Source organism: Equus caballus, chromosome 3 (genome assembly GCF_041296265.1).
Source record: "Equus caballus isolate H_3958 breed thoroughbred chromosome 3, TB-T2T, whole genome shotgun sequence".
Taxonomy (NCBI): Eukaryota; Metazoa; Chordata; class Mammalia; order Perissodactyla; family Equidae; genus Equus; species Equus caballus.
In genome coordinates, this window is record NC_091686.1 from 17,833,952 (window position 1) to 17,853,522 (window position 19,571).

Here is a 19,571-nt window from a genome sequence, read left to right on the forward strand (position 1 = left end):
TATGTACTTAAGTTTCCTCCAATGTCTTTTTTCTTTTCTTTTTTTCTTCCTGAGGAAGATTTGCCCTGAGCTAACATCTGTTGCCAATCTTCCTCTTTTTTTTCCTTTTGTATGTGAGCTGCCACAATAACATTGTTGCTGACAGACGAGTCATATAGGTCCACGCCCAGGAACTGAACCCTGGCAGCAGAAGTGGAGCATGCTGAATTTAACTACTAGGCCACTGGGGCTGGAGCATCCATGTCTTTTCATGGCTTGATAGCTCCTTTCTTTTTAGTGGCTGAATAATGTTCCATTGTATGGATGTACCATGGTTTGTTAATCCTTTCACTTACTGAAGGACATCTTGGTTGCTTTCAAGTTTTGGCAATTATGAAAAAAGCTGCTAAAAACATCGGTGTGCAGGTGTTTGTGTAGACATAACTTTTCAACTCCTTTAGGTAAATACCAAGTGTTTATTTTTGTAAGAAACTGCCAAACTGTCTCCCAATATAATCTGCTTTTTAAAACATCTTTTTATAAAGTAAGTTTCTTAAATTGAAGTTTCTCACACTGGATTCATATTCTTTGAGTTTATGAGAATATCATATTTGAGAAATACTGATGGGGATGGGCACATGCTGCAGAAGCTCAGAGTGTGATAGGAGCTGATGGGGAAAGGTTTTGTGGCAAAAATGGAAACAAAGCCATCAGTCCTTAAAGCTATAGAGTGGGATGGCCTGAAAGGAGGAGGAAGGCTTCGTTGTCAGTGGGATTGGTGTGAACAACTATGTGAAAGTGGTAATGAGCATAGCAGGTCATGGAGACAGTTAGTGATTATCTGGTTTGAGAAGAAGGTTTGTATTGGGTAGAAGGTCAGATTATTGAAAAGCAATGAATGCCTTACTAAGTATAGTTAACATTTATCCTGGGATGTTTGCATATAGTACACATATATTCTGTGAGTTGAAAAGGGCCTTGCTCACTCTTTTAGTCAACTCCTTTGGCCTTTAAATAGAATCACACCTAAAATATACTGATCTAATGAATATATTATTTTAAAATAGCAAAAAAAATTCACCACAATTGCCCTCAGTGGCTCATTCCTATGTCTGGCAGATGTATCAATGTCTTTTTTTTTTTTTAAAGATTTTATTTTTCCTTTTTCTCCCCAAAGCCCCCTGGTACATAGTTGTATATATATATTTTTAGTTTTAGGTCCTTCTAGTTGTGGCATGTGGGGTGCTGCCTCAGCATGGCTTAATCAGCAGTGCCATGTCCATGGCCAGGATCCAAACTGGCAAAACCCTGGGCTGCTGAAGCAGAGCACGGGAACTTAACCACTCAGCCACGGGGCCAGCCCCATTGTCTTTATAACTAATTGAAATCCATCCCATTTCAACCTGTTGGTCCTTGTCTTCTCTTGGTTCAGCCATGATGGTGTTTTAGTTTAGTAAAAATCAGGCTTGGAATAGCAGAGACCTCACAAAATAGTGGCTTAAATAAGATAGAAGTTCATTTCTCTCACATATAGAAATCCAGATGTTGGGCAGTCTAGGGCTGTTATGAGGGGTTGAAGAGGTGAATAATGGATATGGTAGGAGGCAGCTGGCAATCTCTGCCTAGTAGAAATAAGAGCAATTCAGCAAAAAAGTGTATATTTATTGGCAGATCCTGCGTTAGAGACTATACATGTAAGGAAATGACACAACAGTGTCAAATCTTCAGATACTCCCAGTCTGAAAGGATTTATCACAGCCTATTAGGTTACAAGTCAGGCTGAGAAGAATTCAACTGTGGCAGAGATAAAGAACCTTGGGGGAGAGGCAATAGCAGTTAATATTGACTGGGGAACTGGGAAAAGGCTTCATAAAAGAGGAGACATCTAAGTTGGGTGTTCAAATAGAATTCAGTGGGCATGGTTGGGTATTCAATGCAGAGAGAACAGCAGCAGCAAATACAAGTGTGGCAGATTAGGTAACTGACTCAGTTTGTGGCTGGAGCTAAGGTGCTTAACTAAAGCCAAGTTGCAAAGGGCCTCTTTACAAATCATTTTCATTTTATTCTCTTGAAAATGGGAAACAAAGATATTTTAGATAGAAGGCATGATTAAATGTGTGATTTAGGGAGATAACTCAAGCTAGATTTAGTTAGATGGGCAGCAATTAGAGGCAATAGTCCAAATGGGAGATAATGAGGACCTGACCTGACATAGGGCAATAATAGCAGTATGAATGCACATGAGGAAGTACAAATTGATTAAATGCTTGAGGATATGAGAAGAAAACCTGGAGATAAAATATTAAGTATTTTTACTTGCAATGTTTTGCTAGGGATTCCAAACTTCAGAAGATTTGAATTTCTGAATAAGAGACATATCAGATATTTAAGGGGGAAAAATACAGGGTTACAGGCAGTCTGTTCATGGTGGGGAAAAAAACCCACCGATTTATTTTCATGGTTATCATATCTGAAATGGTTACTATATATTAATATTTCAAAAGTCAGGGATTATGTTGTTTTCATTGGGGATTAGCAACTTAAAGGAAATGGTTCAAAGCTTCATTTATTTTGGAGACTAGTACTTGACGAGTTATTTCTGCTCTTAAAAATTTATCTCAGTGTAGTCTAGGGTGCAAGATGTTTCTTAGAGATCAGCACCAAAAGGAAGAGGAAGAAAGAGGGTTGAGCAGATGGAGAGCTCTAGAGTTTGGACTCCCCTTCAGAATGTCCCATCCCAGGCTAGTCACTGGATATGGACTGCCTCCGGAATGGCATGACATCAAGATGTAGTTCTCTATACCTGGGGCAGACTCTGAAGAGCAAAGCAGCTCTTGTTGCCCATAACTTGGCAGTAAACCCTTTCTTGAAAGGGATCTGGGAAGTGCACCTCTGTTTCAACCTCACATGGATTGCAAGGTTTTTGGCCAAATGTGTGAAGTAGGGCCTCATCCAACTACGATTACTGGTAGCTGAAGTAGCCAACTATTAGTTTTTTGCACCCGTATCATCAATATACAGCCATTTCTCTGTCATTACAAATATTAAACAATTTTCAATTGTAAAACGATAGTGAATTATGGTCCTATCACATTCATTATGTGGGTGTAAAACCTGGACTAGACAACAATGTCATAACTACATTTGCTTTTGGAATTAAGTGATGGGTATATTTTACATCTGAATAAAAAGAAGAAGAAATTGAACTTTAAGACAAGAAAAATATTTATCTCAGAATACACATTGCTTCTTTTTCCAAGTTTTTCCCAGTTGTGGTATATGACATGCTTAGTCATAATGGCAGCAGAGTGAGGTGTCAGTTTTTATTTTTCAGGAGTGAAGCTATATCTTGCATATGACACCAAAGGAAAAATATATGAATTAGACTTCATAAAGATTAAAAACTTTTGTGCTTTAAAGGACAATATCACAAAAGTAAAAAGCTCACAAAATGGGAGGAAATATTTTCAAATCATATGTTTGACAAGGGTCTAGTATCCATTCTGTATAAAGAACTCTTACAACTCAATAACAAAAAGACACACCAGTCAATTAGAATATGGGCAAAGGATTGAAGAGACATTTCTCCAAAGAAGATATACAACTAGCCAATAGGCACATGAAAGATGCTCAGCATCACTAGCCATCAGGGAAATGCAAATCAAAACCACAAGAAGATATCACTTCACATCCACTAGGATGGCAGAATCAAAAGGACAGATAAGAAGTGATGGCAAGGATGTGGAGAAATTAGAACCCTCATACATTGCTGGTGGGGAAATAAAATGGTATAGCTTCTTTGGAAAACAGCTTGGGAGTTCCTCAAAAAGTTAAACATAGAGTTATCATTTGACCCAGCAATTCCACTCCTAGGTATATACCCAAGAGAAATGAAAACATATGTTCACACAAAGATTTGTACAGGAATGAAAGCAGCATTATCTATAATAGCCAAAAAGTCCATCAGCTGATGAACAGATAAACAAAATACGACATAACCATGTAAGGCATATTATTCAGCCTAAAAAGGCATGAAGTACTGATACATGCATAATGTGTATCTTGAAAACATTATGCTAAATGACAGAAACTAGACACAAAAGGTCAAATATTGTATTATTCCATTTACATTAAATGTCCAGAATAGGCAAATCCATAGGGTCAGAAAGTGTATTGATGGTTGCCAGGGGCTGATGGAGAGGAGAGAATTGAGAGTGACAGCTAATTGGGTTTCTTTTTGTGAGATGAAATTAGATAGTGATGATGGTTGCACAACTTTGTGAATATACGAAAAATCACTGCATTGTACACTATAAAAGAGTGAATTGTTTTGTGAATTATATCTCAATTAAAATAAAGATTATCCCCTCCAAAAAAAGTGATTCCATAGAACCTGGTAATGTGGTAATTGAGATTTGAGCTGAGTGAGAGTGAAAGAAAAAGTTTCTATCCTGAGGGATTGGGTGAGTGAGTAGTAATGCCAACACTAAGATGCGGGTTGGGGTGGAAGTGGGGGCCACCAGCAGAATTAGGCCTGGAAGTCAAGATAATGAGTTTGGTTTAGAAAATACTGACCTTTTAGTCGTATATGGGGTACTGTTTTGGGGGCAGTTTGAGAAACTTAGGTCTGGATACTAAAAGAGATGTTGACGAAAATAATCCATAACCAATCTATAAATGAAAATTTGGGAGAGTTTATTCTGAGCTTAAATTTTAGGATTATAACCCCGGAGAGTCTTTCCACAAAGGAACAGAGCACTCCAAAGAAGTGGGGGTATAAGGGTGGTTATATACCTTCAAAGAGGGTGTTTCACATATGATTGAAATGTCCCTCCCACAATAGTCACAAGATTGCCCTGTTGGCACAGCACTTGATGGACACAGCAGGTAGTGGGTCTGCTATCTTGGTGGGTGTAGCAGGAGGCAAGTCTATTGTCTCCAGCTGGGCGGTCACAGGTGAGCGCAGCAATCAGCTTCTAGCCTAAGGAAAGATGCTTAATCCTTAAGGAGACTCCAAGTTGGGAGGGGGAGGGAAGTTGCACCTTTATCTCAAGGGCCTTTGCTCTTGCCATAGGGAATCTCTAAAGCAGGTATACAATGCATGCTCAGCGGCCTCGGTCAGGCCCTTTTGGAAAGACAAGGTCAGGCCAAATTAGGTTTACACCAAAATGGCTTCCTCGTATATTCCAATATATCCCATTACTTGCCATTTTTATTTGACGGAGAGATGAGAGTTAAGAGATTTAGGATTAGTGTCATCCAGATTTCGGTAATAGCTGAAACCAAAGAAAAGGTATGACAGTATTCAGCAAAGAGTTTGGACCTTGGGGGATTTGCTTGAACCACGAGGTTAGTTGAAAGAAAAAGAACCTGTGAATCTGAAAAGGAGGATTAGTGTGATAGGAGGAAAACCAGGGTGGAGCAGGTTTTTGGACATCTGGGAAGTATAAGTGTTGTTCTGTAAGATAAGGGTAAGAGGAGCCCTGAAGCCAAAGTCACAGCTTACTCACCATTCTCATTCTCTACTAAGAATCAGATTAAAACCAGCCATTTCTCCTTCACCTTGTTTTTTCTGTGTTACTACTGCGATAGGAACCAGAGAACATAAACTTTGAGAGCTTATGTCACTTTGAGAAAAGTAGTTCTGTCAAGTACAATGATGGAAGAGCGTCTTGTGTTGAAGTAATAGGACATTTCAGTCCTAGAAGGCAACTCAGAAATAGGAGGCATTTTAGAGCCCCAGATGGACTGAGAGGCTGGATTGTCAAAAGGCTGGCTTTATTCACTCTGTATTGTCAGTTGCCCTGGCTTATAGTAGCTTTCTGTTGCCAGAGCCTGCAGATGAGAACTAGCAGAAGAGCACATTGTTTGACTAAGGTCCAAGTTTTTGAAGTTGTCTTAATTCTTACACAATCTTGCTAAGGAAAAAACCTCCCTAAACAAACAAGCAGACAAAAAAGAGAAACTCTTATTTTCATCCTGGTTCCTCCAGAAGACCCCAAATCCCAGAATTATACAATTAATAACTATTGATCAAGAATGTGCAAAAACTTTTGTTCAAGTGTTTTAATCTAATAAATATCCTAACTAGCTGGGGTTTTTTTTCTGAAGAAGATTCACCCTGAGCTAACATCCATGCCAATCTTCCTGTACTTTTTAGAATGTGGGCTGCCAGCACAGCAAAGCCACTAACAGAGCGGTGATCCACACCTGGGAATGGAACTGGGGCCGCCAAAGCCAAGCGCGCTGAACTTAACCACTAGGCCACCAGGGCTGGCCCTAACCAGCTCTTTTTGATAACAGTTTCCAGGTTACCAGGACTAGGATATACTTTTTGTTTGTTTGTTTTTCCTTTTTATTCCTAAAGTTGTTTCTCTAATTATAAGCAAAAAAATACTGGGAGACCTAAGGATTCAGCATTCTTCTCTATGATCGTGACTAGTCTTCCTATGGTCCTGATTAGTGTTTCTCTTTTTTTCAAGTGAGGAGATCCAGGCAGAAGGAGGCTGATTTGAAATGATGAATCACTGTAGACTGCTTATTAGAGCCCTGGAGATATGTGATGTCAGGAGACTACTGCAGGCTATCTCCTTCTGTAGCTGGAGATTGTTGACTTGGTCTCAAAGTTCATTATTTCTTTACTTGGGAAATATGCAAAGTATTTGCTTTCTTCTTAATTTCTTTTGAGCACTTCATAATTTATGAAGCCATTTCATATCCATCATCTTGTTACAACTTCACCTCAACCCTAAGAAATAGGTAGTTTAGGTTTTACCATCATTGTTTTACAAATGAAGTGAGAGATTCAGAGAGGTTAAGCAATTTACCCAAATTTATATGGTTTCCAAGTGTTGGCACCAGAGCTAGCTCTCAATCTTGTGACTTCCCTTCCAGTATCTTTCCATAAGACATGTTGCTTTTGAAGTCTGGTCAGTGCTTCATTGTATGCCTTTTCTTTTAACACAGACTCAAACAAAGGACTTTTTATTCCCTTCCCCAACCGGGAAATAAAAGATTCCCTAATGAATACTTCTGCAACCCAGGGCAATGGTATACCAGATCAGAAATTAGACACTTTTCCACTTGGGACACAGGTAATGTATTCACTTTCCTGTTGATTTGTTGACTAGTCAATGATTAATACTAATAATTCAGTGGACTCTCAATTATTTATGAAAATCTAAGAGGACTTGTTTGATGAAGGCATTTTAGACCCTTTAAAAGGAAAGGGCAGGACAGGATGCAGAGGACCTTCTGCATTAATTTCAATCTCCCCTTTCCCCACTAACCTGTTATCAAATGTAGTATATTTATACATATAACTTTAGCACGATTTATGCCAGATATTTTTGTCCCTCAAACAGTAATACAACTTGTTATAGTTTTTGGCTGGTTTTAAAATTTCTCCGCCCTACCCGATGTCTCCATCTCCTGTTACCTTGCTCCTTACATTTTCTATCTCTGCCTTTTAATTACCGAACCTTAGATCTCAAGAGTGGCTTTCCCAAAGCTGCCTCTTCATTGGAACATAAAAAAGAAGAGTTAAGGGGTAAAGATGTCATCGAAGTTGTGGGCAATGGGGAGGTAGAGATCATGCAAGATGGGGGAAGAATTAAAAATAAGTTTCTAGTGAAAAAATTGGTGGGAGGGCGATACAACCATTGTATAAGACTTATTTGTATGAGTGACTATGATGCAGAAGTGACGACTTTCTTTTCAACTTCTTTTTTCCTCTGCATTTTATTTGATAAATTATGATAAATGAAATTGCTGAAAATAGCCTGAAAGAGAAAGAAAAGAAGCAAAGGCTCTGATAAACCCACAATGTGGATAATCAACACTGTACTAATAAAAAGTTAGTAAGATTTTTTTCAGTTTGAGTATATAAAACGTTTATTTTATAAAAAGATTAGCATTTAGTTGGTTTCTTTGTTTTTGGAGATTCCACTTGGGTGACAGAAACTATCTTGGTTACCATTTTTAAAAATCTTAGTGTTGATTTAAAGGAAATGGAGACAAACGATACTCCAATCTAAAGTTAAATAGCACTTTTTAGATTAAAAAAAAATTCTTTGAAATTACTTCTTGAAGTGCGAGAAAAAGGAAATTGAATAGTTTGTTCTATATCCTTTTAGTTTAAGAAATAAGGAAGTAGGGTTTCTTTTTTGTTAAATGGAAATCTTTTTTTTTTTTTTTTAGATTTTATTTTTCCTTTTTCTCCCTAAAACCCCCTGGTACGTAGTTGTATATTTTTTAGATGTGGGTCTTTCTACCTGTGGCATGTGGGGTGTCGCCTCAGCGTGGCTTGATGAGCAGTGCCATGTCCGAGCAGTGCCATGTCCACGTCCAGGATCCCAACCAGCGAAGCCCTGGGCCGCTGCAGCGGAGCGCATGAACTTAACCACTCGGCCATTGCGCCGGCCCCGGAAGTAGGGATTCTTTCTCTGCCTAACTACCAAAAAGATACTGAGTACTTTAACTTGATTTTTGAAAAAGCAAACCCTATATGGCTTTCTATTTTGTATTAATCCTTGCTTAATTATACCTCAGATTAATTTTCAGCCTACTAAAACTCCCAGTAGCTCCTGTGGTCAATACTCAGCTTTACCAGAAGGTAAAGGTAAAATAAGTATGAGAATTCTTTAAATAGAAAAAATAAAGTTGGAAAAGGTGGCGCCATCTAATTTCTATACTGAACTATCTGAAGCAGAGAAAATATGGTATTTCACTGGTCTATCCTTTACCACCTAAGGATATCCTGTATTTTCAAGGAGTCTCCTTACCTACTCCAAAGCAGCTCTGAAATCTCTTTGTGTTGTGGCTGTTTTAAAATAGGCTTAAACCTGGACCTTTGAAGGTCTGTTCCCTAGTTTGCAGGGATGGACTTGCTCACCAATAGGAAAGTATTTTGAATCCTCGGTGTAGTAAGCTCACATCTTAATGCCCATTGACTCCCTTCTCCTAAACTTTCAAACTTTTTTTAGATGCAGGAAGTGGCAAGAAGGGAGATGCCAAGTGACAATCACCAGGAGGATGGTAAATATTTCACTCACTGATCCACACTAATCAGAGAAATCTAGATGTGAAGGGATTTGGGTGGGAGAAGATGGAGATGTCTCAGCCCTGGGGCCCTATGTGGTCACCTCTTTTCTGCTTTTGTAAGGGGCTGCCTTGGACGCTCAGTGTCCTGTGAGGCCTATATGGATGAAGAAGGGATATTCTGACTTCCTTTGTTCTTGACTTTTTGTATTGGCTGACTATTCCTTGTTTTATTTTTTTCTTAACTTTCTTGCCTTCTTTTGGATTTATTATGTTTTTATGTACCCATTTTTTCCTTCTACTATTATTGTATAACTTCTACTAAGTTATACACTATTTCTGTACTTTTAGTATTATTCCCCAAACTACAATGTGTCCTTAACTTAATTTTAAAATTAATCATACCTTAACTGTAATTCAAAGACCTTAAGTACTTTACTCCTTTTAATCCCTCCTGATTTATGTATTATTATTATGGATTTTAATTCTCTATATTTTTTAAAACCCACAGATAGTATTTTTACACAGTCAATGTTCATTTAAATTTATTCATATGTTTACCACTTTGTTTCCTCTTCTTTTCTTTTTTTCATCCCAGACTTCCTTTCTGAGGTCATTTTCCTCTAGCTTACAGTTCCTCTTTTAGGATTTCCTTTAGTGTGGGTCTACTGGTGATGAACTCTTTCAGTTTTTGTTTGTTGAAAATATCTCTATTTTACCATCATTCTTAAAGGATATTTTTGCTGGGTATAAATTTCTAGGTTGGCAGTTATTTCTTTCAGAATATTGAAGGTATTCCACTGTAGTCCATTTTTTGTGGTTGCTTTTGAGAAGTCGGCTGGAGGTCTCTCACTCCTGAAAGGATAATCTATCTTTTTTCTTCTGCCTGCTTTTAAGATTTTCCAACTGTCTTTGGTTTTCTGCAGTTTCACTATGACTTGTAGATTTCTTTTTATTTATCCTATTTAGTATTTTTTTACACTGGAATCTGTGAATTCTGTCTTATTAGTTCTGGAAAGTGCTTCACATATTGTCTCCCATTTTTTCTCTGTTGTCTTTCTGAGACTCTTGAGTAAATAAATACATGTCAGAGATTTTCACTTTGTTCTCTTTGTCTCTTATTATTTTATATTTTTCATGTTTTTCTATCTGATCTGCATTCTGGATAATTCCTTATGACTCATCTTTAAGTTTCCTAACATTCTCTTCAGCTGTATCTAATCTGCTGTTAATCTTGTCTGCTGAATTCTTAATTTCAATTATTTTCTTTTCATTTTCATAAGTTTGATTTGGTTCTTTTTCAAATATGCTGGATCATTTTTTATAAGCAGAAAATTTCTAGCTTGTTTTATATTTCTTTAAACATAGTAAACATAGACGTTGTATAGGCTGCATCTGTTAATTCCACTATCTGAAGTTTTTATGGGTCTGTGTTTGTTTTGTGGGTCTGTATTTTTTCTACTCATTCTCATTTATATTGTCTTGTTTCCTTTTTTGTTTGTTTGTTTTGGCTATTTGCTGGCTATTATATTTGTGGGGTTTTTTTTTTTTTTTTGAGGAAGATTAGCCCTGAGCTAACTATTGCCAATCCTCCTCTTTTTGCTGAGGAAGACTGGCCCTGAGCTAACATCCATGCCCATCTTCCTCTACTTTATACGTGGGATGCCTATCACAGCGTGGCTTTTGCCAAACGGTGCCATGTCTGCACCTGGGATCTGAACCAGTGAACCCTGGGCTGCCAAGAAGTGGAATGTGTGAACTTAACTGCTGTGCCACCAGGCCAGCCCCTGGCTATTAAATTTGAAACACTATTTGTAGAAATTAGTTAAAGTGAAGGTATCTTTTCCAGATCAGATTTTCATTTACTTCTACCAGGTGCTCGAGCCACTGTCAGTTTGGAATCATCTTAATCCAGGCTCAAGGTTGAGGTTCCCTGGACCACCCAAATGATGCAAATCTGGATTACCAGTCAGTACAAGGGCTGGTTTATTTCCAATTTACTTTTACTCTGAAGGTTGTATCCTGCTCAGGGTTCCACCTTAATGTGTGTGTGTGTGTCAGGGGGTGGTTTGTCATATTCCTCACCTTGGATAGATCCTGGATTTAGACACATATACTTGCTACCCTAAAACTCCTTGAGGTAAAAGTGACTTTAAGTGTTACACTTACTTATATGAGTTTTTGCTGCTTCCTAGATTTAGGTCTAGAAATTATTCACCAGCTTATTAGCTCTTTGATGCTTTTAAGAACACATATCATCTACCTTTTTTAATGTCAACAGAAGGGATAGTCTGAATTATCTAATCTCATTACTTGTTCTTAAATTCTTTTTGTTACATAAAGATATTGTTCTACAACCTTTCCCCCATCGTATAGGCTGGCCCTGGATAAAACACTGATATTCTTATAGGTCCTATAGAGCTAGAAGCTACTTGGTTCCACGTTTTTTAAGTCAACGTGACTAACTCAGATATAGTATTTTTTGTTTTCTAAGGAAGCCCTTCAAGCATGTGAAGATCTGAAAGCCCCAAAGAACACAAAGACTTCTCTTTTTCTCTACTGCTCTACTTGCCCCACTCTGAGGCATTTTGGAGATGACAGATAGAGCTGTCTGAGAGATATGCTTTATAGCTGGATTAGGGATTTTCATAGGTTTTACATTCCCTGCCATTTAATTGGCATAGAACAGTGGTTCCTGTTGCATGAACCTAGAACATATGGGTGGAGTTTGGGGGTGGGAGTGGACCTAGCTTTATTGTGAGGAGTCTATGAAATCATACAGCTACCAACTATTTTCTATAGATTGAATACATAAGATCACAACAGTTGTCGTGTGGGGGCACACCAAATTTTTTGATATGAAGATAGTATCTAGAAAACTCTGACAGTACAGCTTTAGAAGGAAGTTACTGGGGGATTAGATTGACATGAAATTTATCTCCAGACTGTTGCAGATTCCTTACTTTTTACACAGTGTACAACATCTTTTGTTGTTCTGTGTGGAAGTCTTTTCTTCACTATGCTACCATTTATCGAAATTATAAACCATCCCTTATCTGAGAACTTTTTCTGGTAGACAGAGATATGTCCAGTGAACAGAGTTACCCTAACTGGGCCAAGAAGAATTCTCATTATATTTTGGGTTTTTTTTCTTGGTGATGGTTAGAATTCAGACACTACTCGCCTCGTCAGTCCACAGTCCGATCCCCGGAGAAGATGGCTAGAGAAGGATACCGAATGTCTTTTTTGGAAAATAAGTCTTCAGGTTCTTCTCCAGAAAAGGACTTGGTACTAAAACCTGATACATATCAGCTTAACCATAATGCCTCATTGGGTAAACGCCTGGATGTGGGTGATTCTAGCCAGATTCATCCCTGTCAGTTACCTTCAGATGTTGGTCTAGAAAATTATGATAGTCATTTTTCTCAAACTCTATCGCTGCACGGAAGTCTTGGTAAAAGGCCTCAGAGAAACAAGAACTACCGAGAATATAGCATAAAGCCTTCAAATGACATGAAGGCTGCCACATCCCATTCCTGTGGAGACTTAATGACTTCTCTGTCAAACTTTGACTCCAGCGCTGGAAGGCTTTTGAAGCTCAGTTCAGGTAATAGCTTCTGTCACTTTATAGGCCTTTTTCATAGGCATGATGATGGAAAGTATAACTGGAAATTTTGGAATTAACATTTCTTAAATTGCATTAGCATTTCTTAAATTGTATTTCAGGGTCACAAATGGTCCAGGGAACCTCTAGAAATCTGCTTGGTATTAATTTAACATGATAGATATATTAGAGAAAATTTATACAAATGTGAGCTTCATAACTATATGTTATTTTGGTTAAATGTATCCTGGGATGTATTTCTTGTAGCATCATCTTCTCTGGCCATAGTCACTTCTATTCTGAGTTACTTTGAGAAAAAGCTAGTTCCAGGGTAAGTGATGGAGACCACTCTTCAGTTATTTGTTTATTTATTAAACCAAATTTATTAAATACCTACTATGTGCCAGATACTATTCTAGCTCTGCACATAAAGTAGCAAACAAAAATAAAGTTCATGTACACTTTACAGAAGTAAAAAATAAGTCCGTACTTTCATGGATCTTATATTCTAATGGGGTAAAACAGATGATAAACAAGTTAACATATAAATATATGTCAGGTTATGGTAAGGTCTGTGAAGAAAAATAATATAAGGATATCGAGGGTAGTAAGGAGGATATGATGTTTTAGATAGAATGGTCAGGGAAAGCTTCTTTGATGAGGTATCGTAAAAGTAGAGACTTGAATGAAGTGAGAGTGTAAGCCATGTGGCTAACTGGGGGAGGAACTTTATAGATAGTGGAAATAGTAAGTGCAAAGTTCTCGAGGCTGGAATATGCTTGGCATGTTCAAGGAACAATGAGGAGGCCTGCGTGACTGCAGCAGAGTGAGCCAGGTGAAGTATATAGATGAAGTCAGGTAGCCAGACTTTTATTCTGGGTGAGATCAGAACCTGTTGAAGAGTTTGTAGTGGAGGATTGACATGATCTGATTTAAGAATTATTCTGGCTGCTGGATTGAGCATAGACAATGGGAAGCAAGAATAGAAATAAAAAATACCATTTAAGAGGTTAGAATCCACATAAGAGATGAGATGATGGTATCTGGGGCTGGAGACATAGTGGTAGAGGTGGTGAGAAGTAGTCAGATTATGAGTATGTTCTGAAGACAACACCTCATGATGCACTGAGGGTGAAATTTGAGAGAAAGAGGGTCAAGGATGACTCTCGAGTTTCAAGTCTGAATAACTGGAAGAATGGAGTTATCACTTACTAAGATGGAAAAGAATGGGAGGGACAGGTTTTAGGGTAGATAGAGTTTAGTCTTAGACATCTTAAGTTTGAGGTGCCTATTGAAACTTCTCGGAGATGTCAATTTGATAATTAGACATATTAGTCTAGAGTTAGGGAAGAAGGTGTGGCTGGGAACTATAAGTAAATGGATGGCATTAAAACTGAGACTGAATGAGATCTCACCTGGGGATTGAATATAGATAGGAAAAAGATCTGAGGACTGATCCTGAGCCGTCCAATAATCAGAAACTGGGTAGATGAAGAGAAATCAGCGTGGAAAGCAAGAAAGAAGCAGCCAGAAGATAGGAGAAAAAAAAACTCAAGAGGGAGTGATATCCTGGAAGCCAAGTAAAGAAAATGTTTCAAGAAGGAGGGAGTGATTGATCAATACTATATCAGATATCTTTGATAGAGAGGGCATGAGCCTGGGACTGAGAAGTGATTATGATATTTGGCAACACAGAAGACTTTAATGAGCAACTTGAGGAGATGAGAGGTTAATAAAACCCTTATTGAGGTCAGTTCAAGGAAGAATTGCAGTAAAGGCAATAGAGTTACTGAATACATACGACCCCTTCAAGGAGCTTTGTGGTGAAGGGGAGCAGAAAAATGGAACCGTAGCTAGAATGGCAATTAGATCAAGGAAATCCTGATGGAAATGATCCAGTAGAGGGGAAATTGATGATGCAGGAGAGAAAAGGGACAATTACAAGAAGAAAAATCCTTAGGTAGTCAAGAGGAGATGGAATCTAGTCCATCAGTGGAGAAGTTGGCCTTAGATAGAATCACAGACAGTTCATCTATTGTAATAAGAAGGAAGGCAGAATATTTATGGATACAAATACAGGTGAGTTGGTAGATTTAGTGTGTAAATGTTTACATATAGATGTTTACTTTGATTGCCTCTGTTTTTCTCAGGGAAATAAAGGAGATCTGTACCTGAGAGTGAGGAGGGAAGAGAAGGAAAAGGTGTTGGGCTTTTGAGGAGAAAAGAGATGTGAAATAGTCATTTCAGAAAATAGAAGAGTAAATTGACTACAGTAATGTATTAGGATAGCTGGGCAGTACCAGGGCCCAGTTAAGATAATGGTCATGACTTTAAAGTGAAGACAGAAGAAATGCTGGTTCTCCAGCCACTTTACACTGCTCCTGTGTAGGCTTGGAATATGTGGATAGCTGGATTTAACCAGAATTGAAGTTTTGTCAGGTGGACGGAAAGAGAAAGGATCCAGAGTGTTGAGGGTGTATACTAGGGAGAGGTAATTATGACCTTTGGGCTCCAGGGTAAGGATGGAAGTGGAACATGAGAGAATTGAAGGGCAGGTTCATCTCCCAACCTGTTTCCTCCACAGATCTGTATGCCACAACCCATTTCAACAGTGACCCTGCTCTGCTGGTCAATGTAGAGCAACAGTTGTCCACAAGCCTCACTGATTTAACACCAGCACGTGGTTCTTTCCCAAACAACTCTATCTTGGGAGACTCTCTGCGGACACTGCTGTTGCCCTCTAGGACTTCAGAAAACCGAGAGAGTTTGACCAAGAGATCATTAAGCCCATCGAGGAGAGGATTCAAACGGAAGGACAACATCCTTGCCACCCTGAATCCAAAGCATGGTTTCAGAGATCCTACAGGCAGCGAGGCAAGTGTTGGCTTGTTTGTGCTTGTGTAAGAAACACATCAAGTCCTGTTCCAGAATTAGGTTCTGTTAGGGGTGGTGGTGGTTCTGACCAAGAGTGATAGAGGTTCAAAGGGATTTTCAGAGGCCAGAGGTTAATACTGGCAGGCCAAAGCCTGTGATTTTTCTGCCATTAGGAAAGTGATTCCCTTTCTGATGCGTTTCCTCATTTATATCACAGGGGAAAAGGTCCCTAATCTACTTTCAGAGCATAAACATGGTGGGGAAGTACTTTGGTAATAAGAAGTGGTGGACAGAGTTTACCACAGGAAGGAATGCAGAGGTTGCCAGCGGCTCAGGATTGGCCAAAGAGTGATCTCTGTAGCACTGATGTTTTGTTTGTTTGTTTTTTGAGGAAAGTTAGCCCTGAGCTAACATCTGTTGCCAATCTTCCTCTTTTTGCTGAGGAAGACTGGCCCTGAGCTAACATCCATGCCCATCTTCCTCTACTTTATATGTGGGACGCCTACCACAACATGGCTTGTCCTGTGGTGTCATGTCTGCATCCGGGATCCGAACCGGCGAACCCCAGGCCGCTGAAGTGGAACATGCGAACTTAACCGCTGCACCACCTGGCCGGCTCCAGCATTGATGTTTATAATCTTATCATGTTTACACATTTGCTTTGGCCACAAATGACTAACTTGTTTATGACCGTTCTTCTAAAAGCATCGCTTTTTTGTCTAGAAATAAAATTATTCCAATTTTTTTCCAAAGTTGCAGAAAGCAGAAGATGAATTAGATTATCCAAGGGATTTTTAGCTGAGCGTGGTTCAGAGAAGGAACCAAACATCAAGAACCATTCTCACACATACAATATAATTCGTTTTATGAAATTATAGTATAGCAGTTAATGTTGTACAATAGAACTTCATTATTATTCAGTTATTAAATTTTGTCCCTGCCTTCGCATATATCCCTTCATGGAGCATGCCTTCCTCTCTCCTCTCATCTGTTTTTCTCCAAGCCCTACTTTCATTGTGAAGCCTTCTCTTTAGTTAAAGGAACCACAGCACTCAGGACTCTCTCTTCCATTGAACCCATGATCCTTTGTCATAAGAAACATTTATTTAATCATTTACTGCCCTATAAGGAAGCAGGGGATTTGATCAAAAACAACTATTTCTAATCACTTATTTTTCAGTTGTTGGAAATCTCTTTTGCCCATTGCCATGGGTTTACAAGGTGGTGGGGTTTTTTGGTGGTTGTTATTTGCTTTTTTGACTCTTTAAATATTTTCTATTCAGTTTTCAAAATTTTGGAGGTAGTTATAGTTTTTGTGCACCAAAGGGGGCAGTCTTGTAATACTTCCTTGGCTTTTTGGTCCCTTTTTTTTTTTTTTTTCCGTTTTCAGCCACTGGATGCCTATTGTTCCAGGCAAAAGTACTGTGTGTTAATGTATTTACAGTGAAGGTACGGCAACACTTAGGATAATTGGGATGCTACATTAATAAGACATGTTCTAGGAAATTTTTTCACCTCAATTTCATGTTATGTTGTTAAAATAGCAATTAAAATCTCAATGTACTTTTCTGGACTATCTTAAAAACTCCTATTTCTTTTTCCCTGTTTGATACTATTTTTCTTTACATGAGAAGCTGTAAAAGAGCTGCTTGAATATGAATGTAAAAGAAATACACTGTTCAGTTTCCAGAAAGGTATAAGCCAGAAAATAGCTAAAAAGAGCATTTAAGAAGTTATATATATAAAAAAAAAAATCCCATGATATGGAAAATTAAACTAAACATGAATTTGTGATTAGAAAATTTATTTTTACCAACTCACTTTAGAATCATAGACAAATTATAAAAATTAATTTTAAAAAAAGCCATGAGGCATAATTTGCTGAAAATTAAGAGACTCATAAGAGGTCAAAAATTGTTCCAAAGTTCATAAAAATTATCCCCAACTCTCACCACGTTGTGATAAATGAAAACGACACAGAATTACCAATTCATAAAAAACTAATGACAGAAAATATTCATTTTTGACAAGTTCCTGTAAAGTGGCATTGTTTAACCAGACTTTCTATGACTTTTCTCCCCAGTCAGGTTGTTAACTTCTTAAAGAATCTCATCACTTACCTCTTCATATGTTCACAGTTCTTATACAGAACTCTCAATGCACATGATCAGTGCTCATACACATCTGTTGAATAAATGTTTATCCCATTTGTAATGCCTTTCCCTATTAATCATAGGCTACATGTGTGACTCAAGTCATAAATATTGCTGTTTTTGTTCTGCTTCATGGTTGTCAGATATGACAGCATTAGCTAATTAATCATCTATAGTTTTTTATATCAAAGGAGCCAAAATTGAGAAATAATTTACTTTTAATACATATCTGCTTTCTTGAAGTCCATGAGACCCAAAAGATTGGTAAATAGATCTATCCAGTAAAATTCAGATATTATATATATATATGTCTACATATTTATTCATTTATATCTGAATGAATAAAACACAGTTGTGAATTTTATTGGCTAGATCTACCTATACATCTGTATATATAAGATTCTTACTGAATAAAAGGTATCTTTAGTACTGGGTCCAACAATAACAGTTAATATTAATATATTAAATATAAGCTTATTATGAGTTATAATTTTTATTAAATTGCCCCCATTTTATTTTATGATATATAATACTTTAAAAAACGTTCTGCAGTTTAATCTTTCCATATTACATAACATAATGTATTGAACCATAGATGTAGGTGTCAAAACATTTTTTGTTTTCTTCTGAAAATCTCTACAGAAAATTATGATAGAAGGTACTGTTACCTTTGAAATTATCCTTGAATATATTATTGTACTTACCTTGGACATGAATAATATTCTATTCAAATCAAACTGAAAGATGAAACCATCTTTCTTTCTTTTTTTCTTTTTCTTTTTTTTTTTTTTTTTTTTACTGTTAACACTTTTACTTCTCTTATTGTGTAAGAGTGACAAATGGTTGGGGTTTTTTTTTTTTTTTCTTGAGCCTCTCTCTAGTGACCTGGGCAGTATGGATGGTTTGCCAGGAAACCACAGTCCCCCGATCTCTGCCAGAACCTCCCATGTGGCCACTGTCCTCAGACAGCTCCTGGAGCTTGTGGATAAGCACTGGAACGGCTCCGGCTCCCTCCTCATTAACAAGAAGTTTCTCGGTGAGTGAGTGCATTCTCAGTTCCTGGAGAAGGGCTCGGACCTTGCTTCTGTTCTGTGTTCGGATAAAAGCCACTCAGCTCTCTTAACTTAGAAGGAAAATTGTTCTTGTGGTCACTTACCAAAATTTCTCAGTAACACAGTAATTGACAAATCTACATTTTTCTCATAATCTTCTGCTTCCCTGTTTGTTTGTTTTTTAATCAGCACTCTTCCTTCATACACCAATTGTTTTGTTCCTCTTGTGATTTTTTTTTGGTAGTTTTTGGGTAATAGGTAGAGTGATATGTAAAAAAGAACGTGGTCATGTTAATGATTACAAAAGGATTTTATGATCCTTGGGAAAGTGCCAATAATAAATACAACAGAAATTGGGTTTGATCATCAGAGTTCTGAGGTGCCTGTTGAAATGTTATGATTTGAAAAATTTGACTGACTAGATGACCTGGAGTCTTTTGGGGGGATTCTTTTTTAGGAACTTGGAGGGAAACGGTTTTGCAAATGTTGCTCTCATGTGTTTATTTGTTGTTTAATGGAAGAAGAATTCAAGGAGCTCTTGGCAATGGTAAAAGTTTAAGTAAAAATAGAGACTTTAAAGTTGTTTGGTCTTAACTTTTTTTTTTTTAATTTCTAAAGGGCCAGACAAGAGAAGAAGTCTTAGCCCAGTTACTTTCCTTCGCACATTGACCCTTTGCTCTCATTTTGTAGGAAGTTATGCCCAGGAGCCAGTCGTCAGTGACTAGAGACTAGCACAGAGCCTGCCCTCACGAGGGTCTGCTTTTGTTTCTCCATAAAGGATGTGGGATATAATTTCTTATCCATCGTGAAACAGCTCTTACAGCCACTCAGTAAATTCCTGTAAAAAGGAGATATTAGATTACCCTATTT

At 37.8% G+C, this 19,571-nt stretch overlaps 1 protein-coding gene across 5 annotated transcripts in view; it reads left to right on the plus strand.

Moving 5' to 3' along the window:
* The window catches only part of LRRC36 (leucine rich repeat containing 36), a 66,794-nt gene that overhangs the window by 31,460 nt on the left and 15,763 nt on the right, over positions 1–19,571 (plus strand). For 2 of the 5 annotated variants that reach the window (XM_023638653.2, XM_023638654.2), the window contains exons 6-10: positions 6,946–7,073; positions 8,964–9,015; positions 12,185–12,625; positions 15,207–15,496; positions 18,520–18,685. In XM_023638653.2, the coding sequence (XP_023494421.1) occupies positions 6,946–7,073; positions 8,964–9,015; positions 12,185–12,625; positions 15,207–15,496; positions 18,520–18,685 (1,077 nt within the window). The remainder of the gene's footprint in view (positions 1–6,945; positions 7,074–8,963; positions 9,016–12,184; positions 12,626–15,206; positions 15,497–18,519; positions 18,686–19,571) is intronic. The other 3 variants (XM_023638656.2, XM_070262994.1, XM_070262995.1) reach the window with 2 other exon arrangements.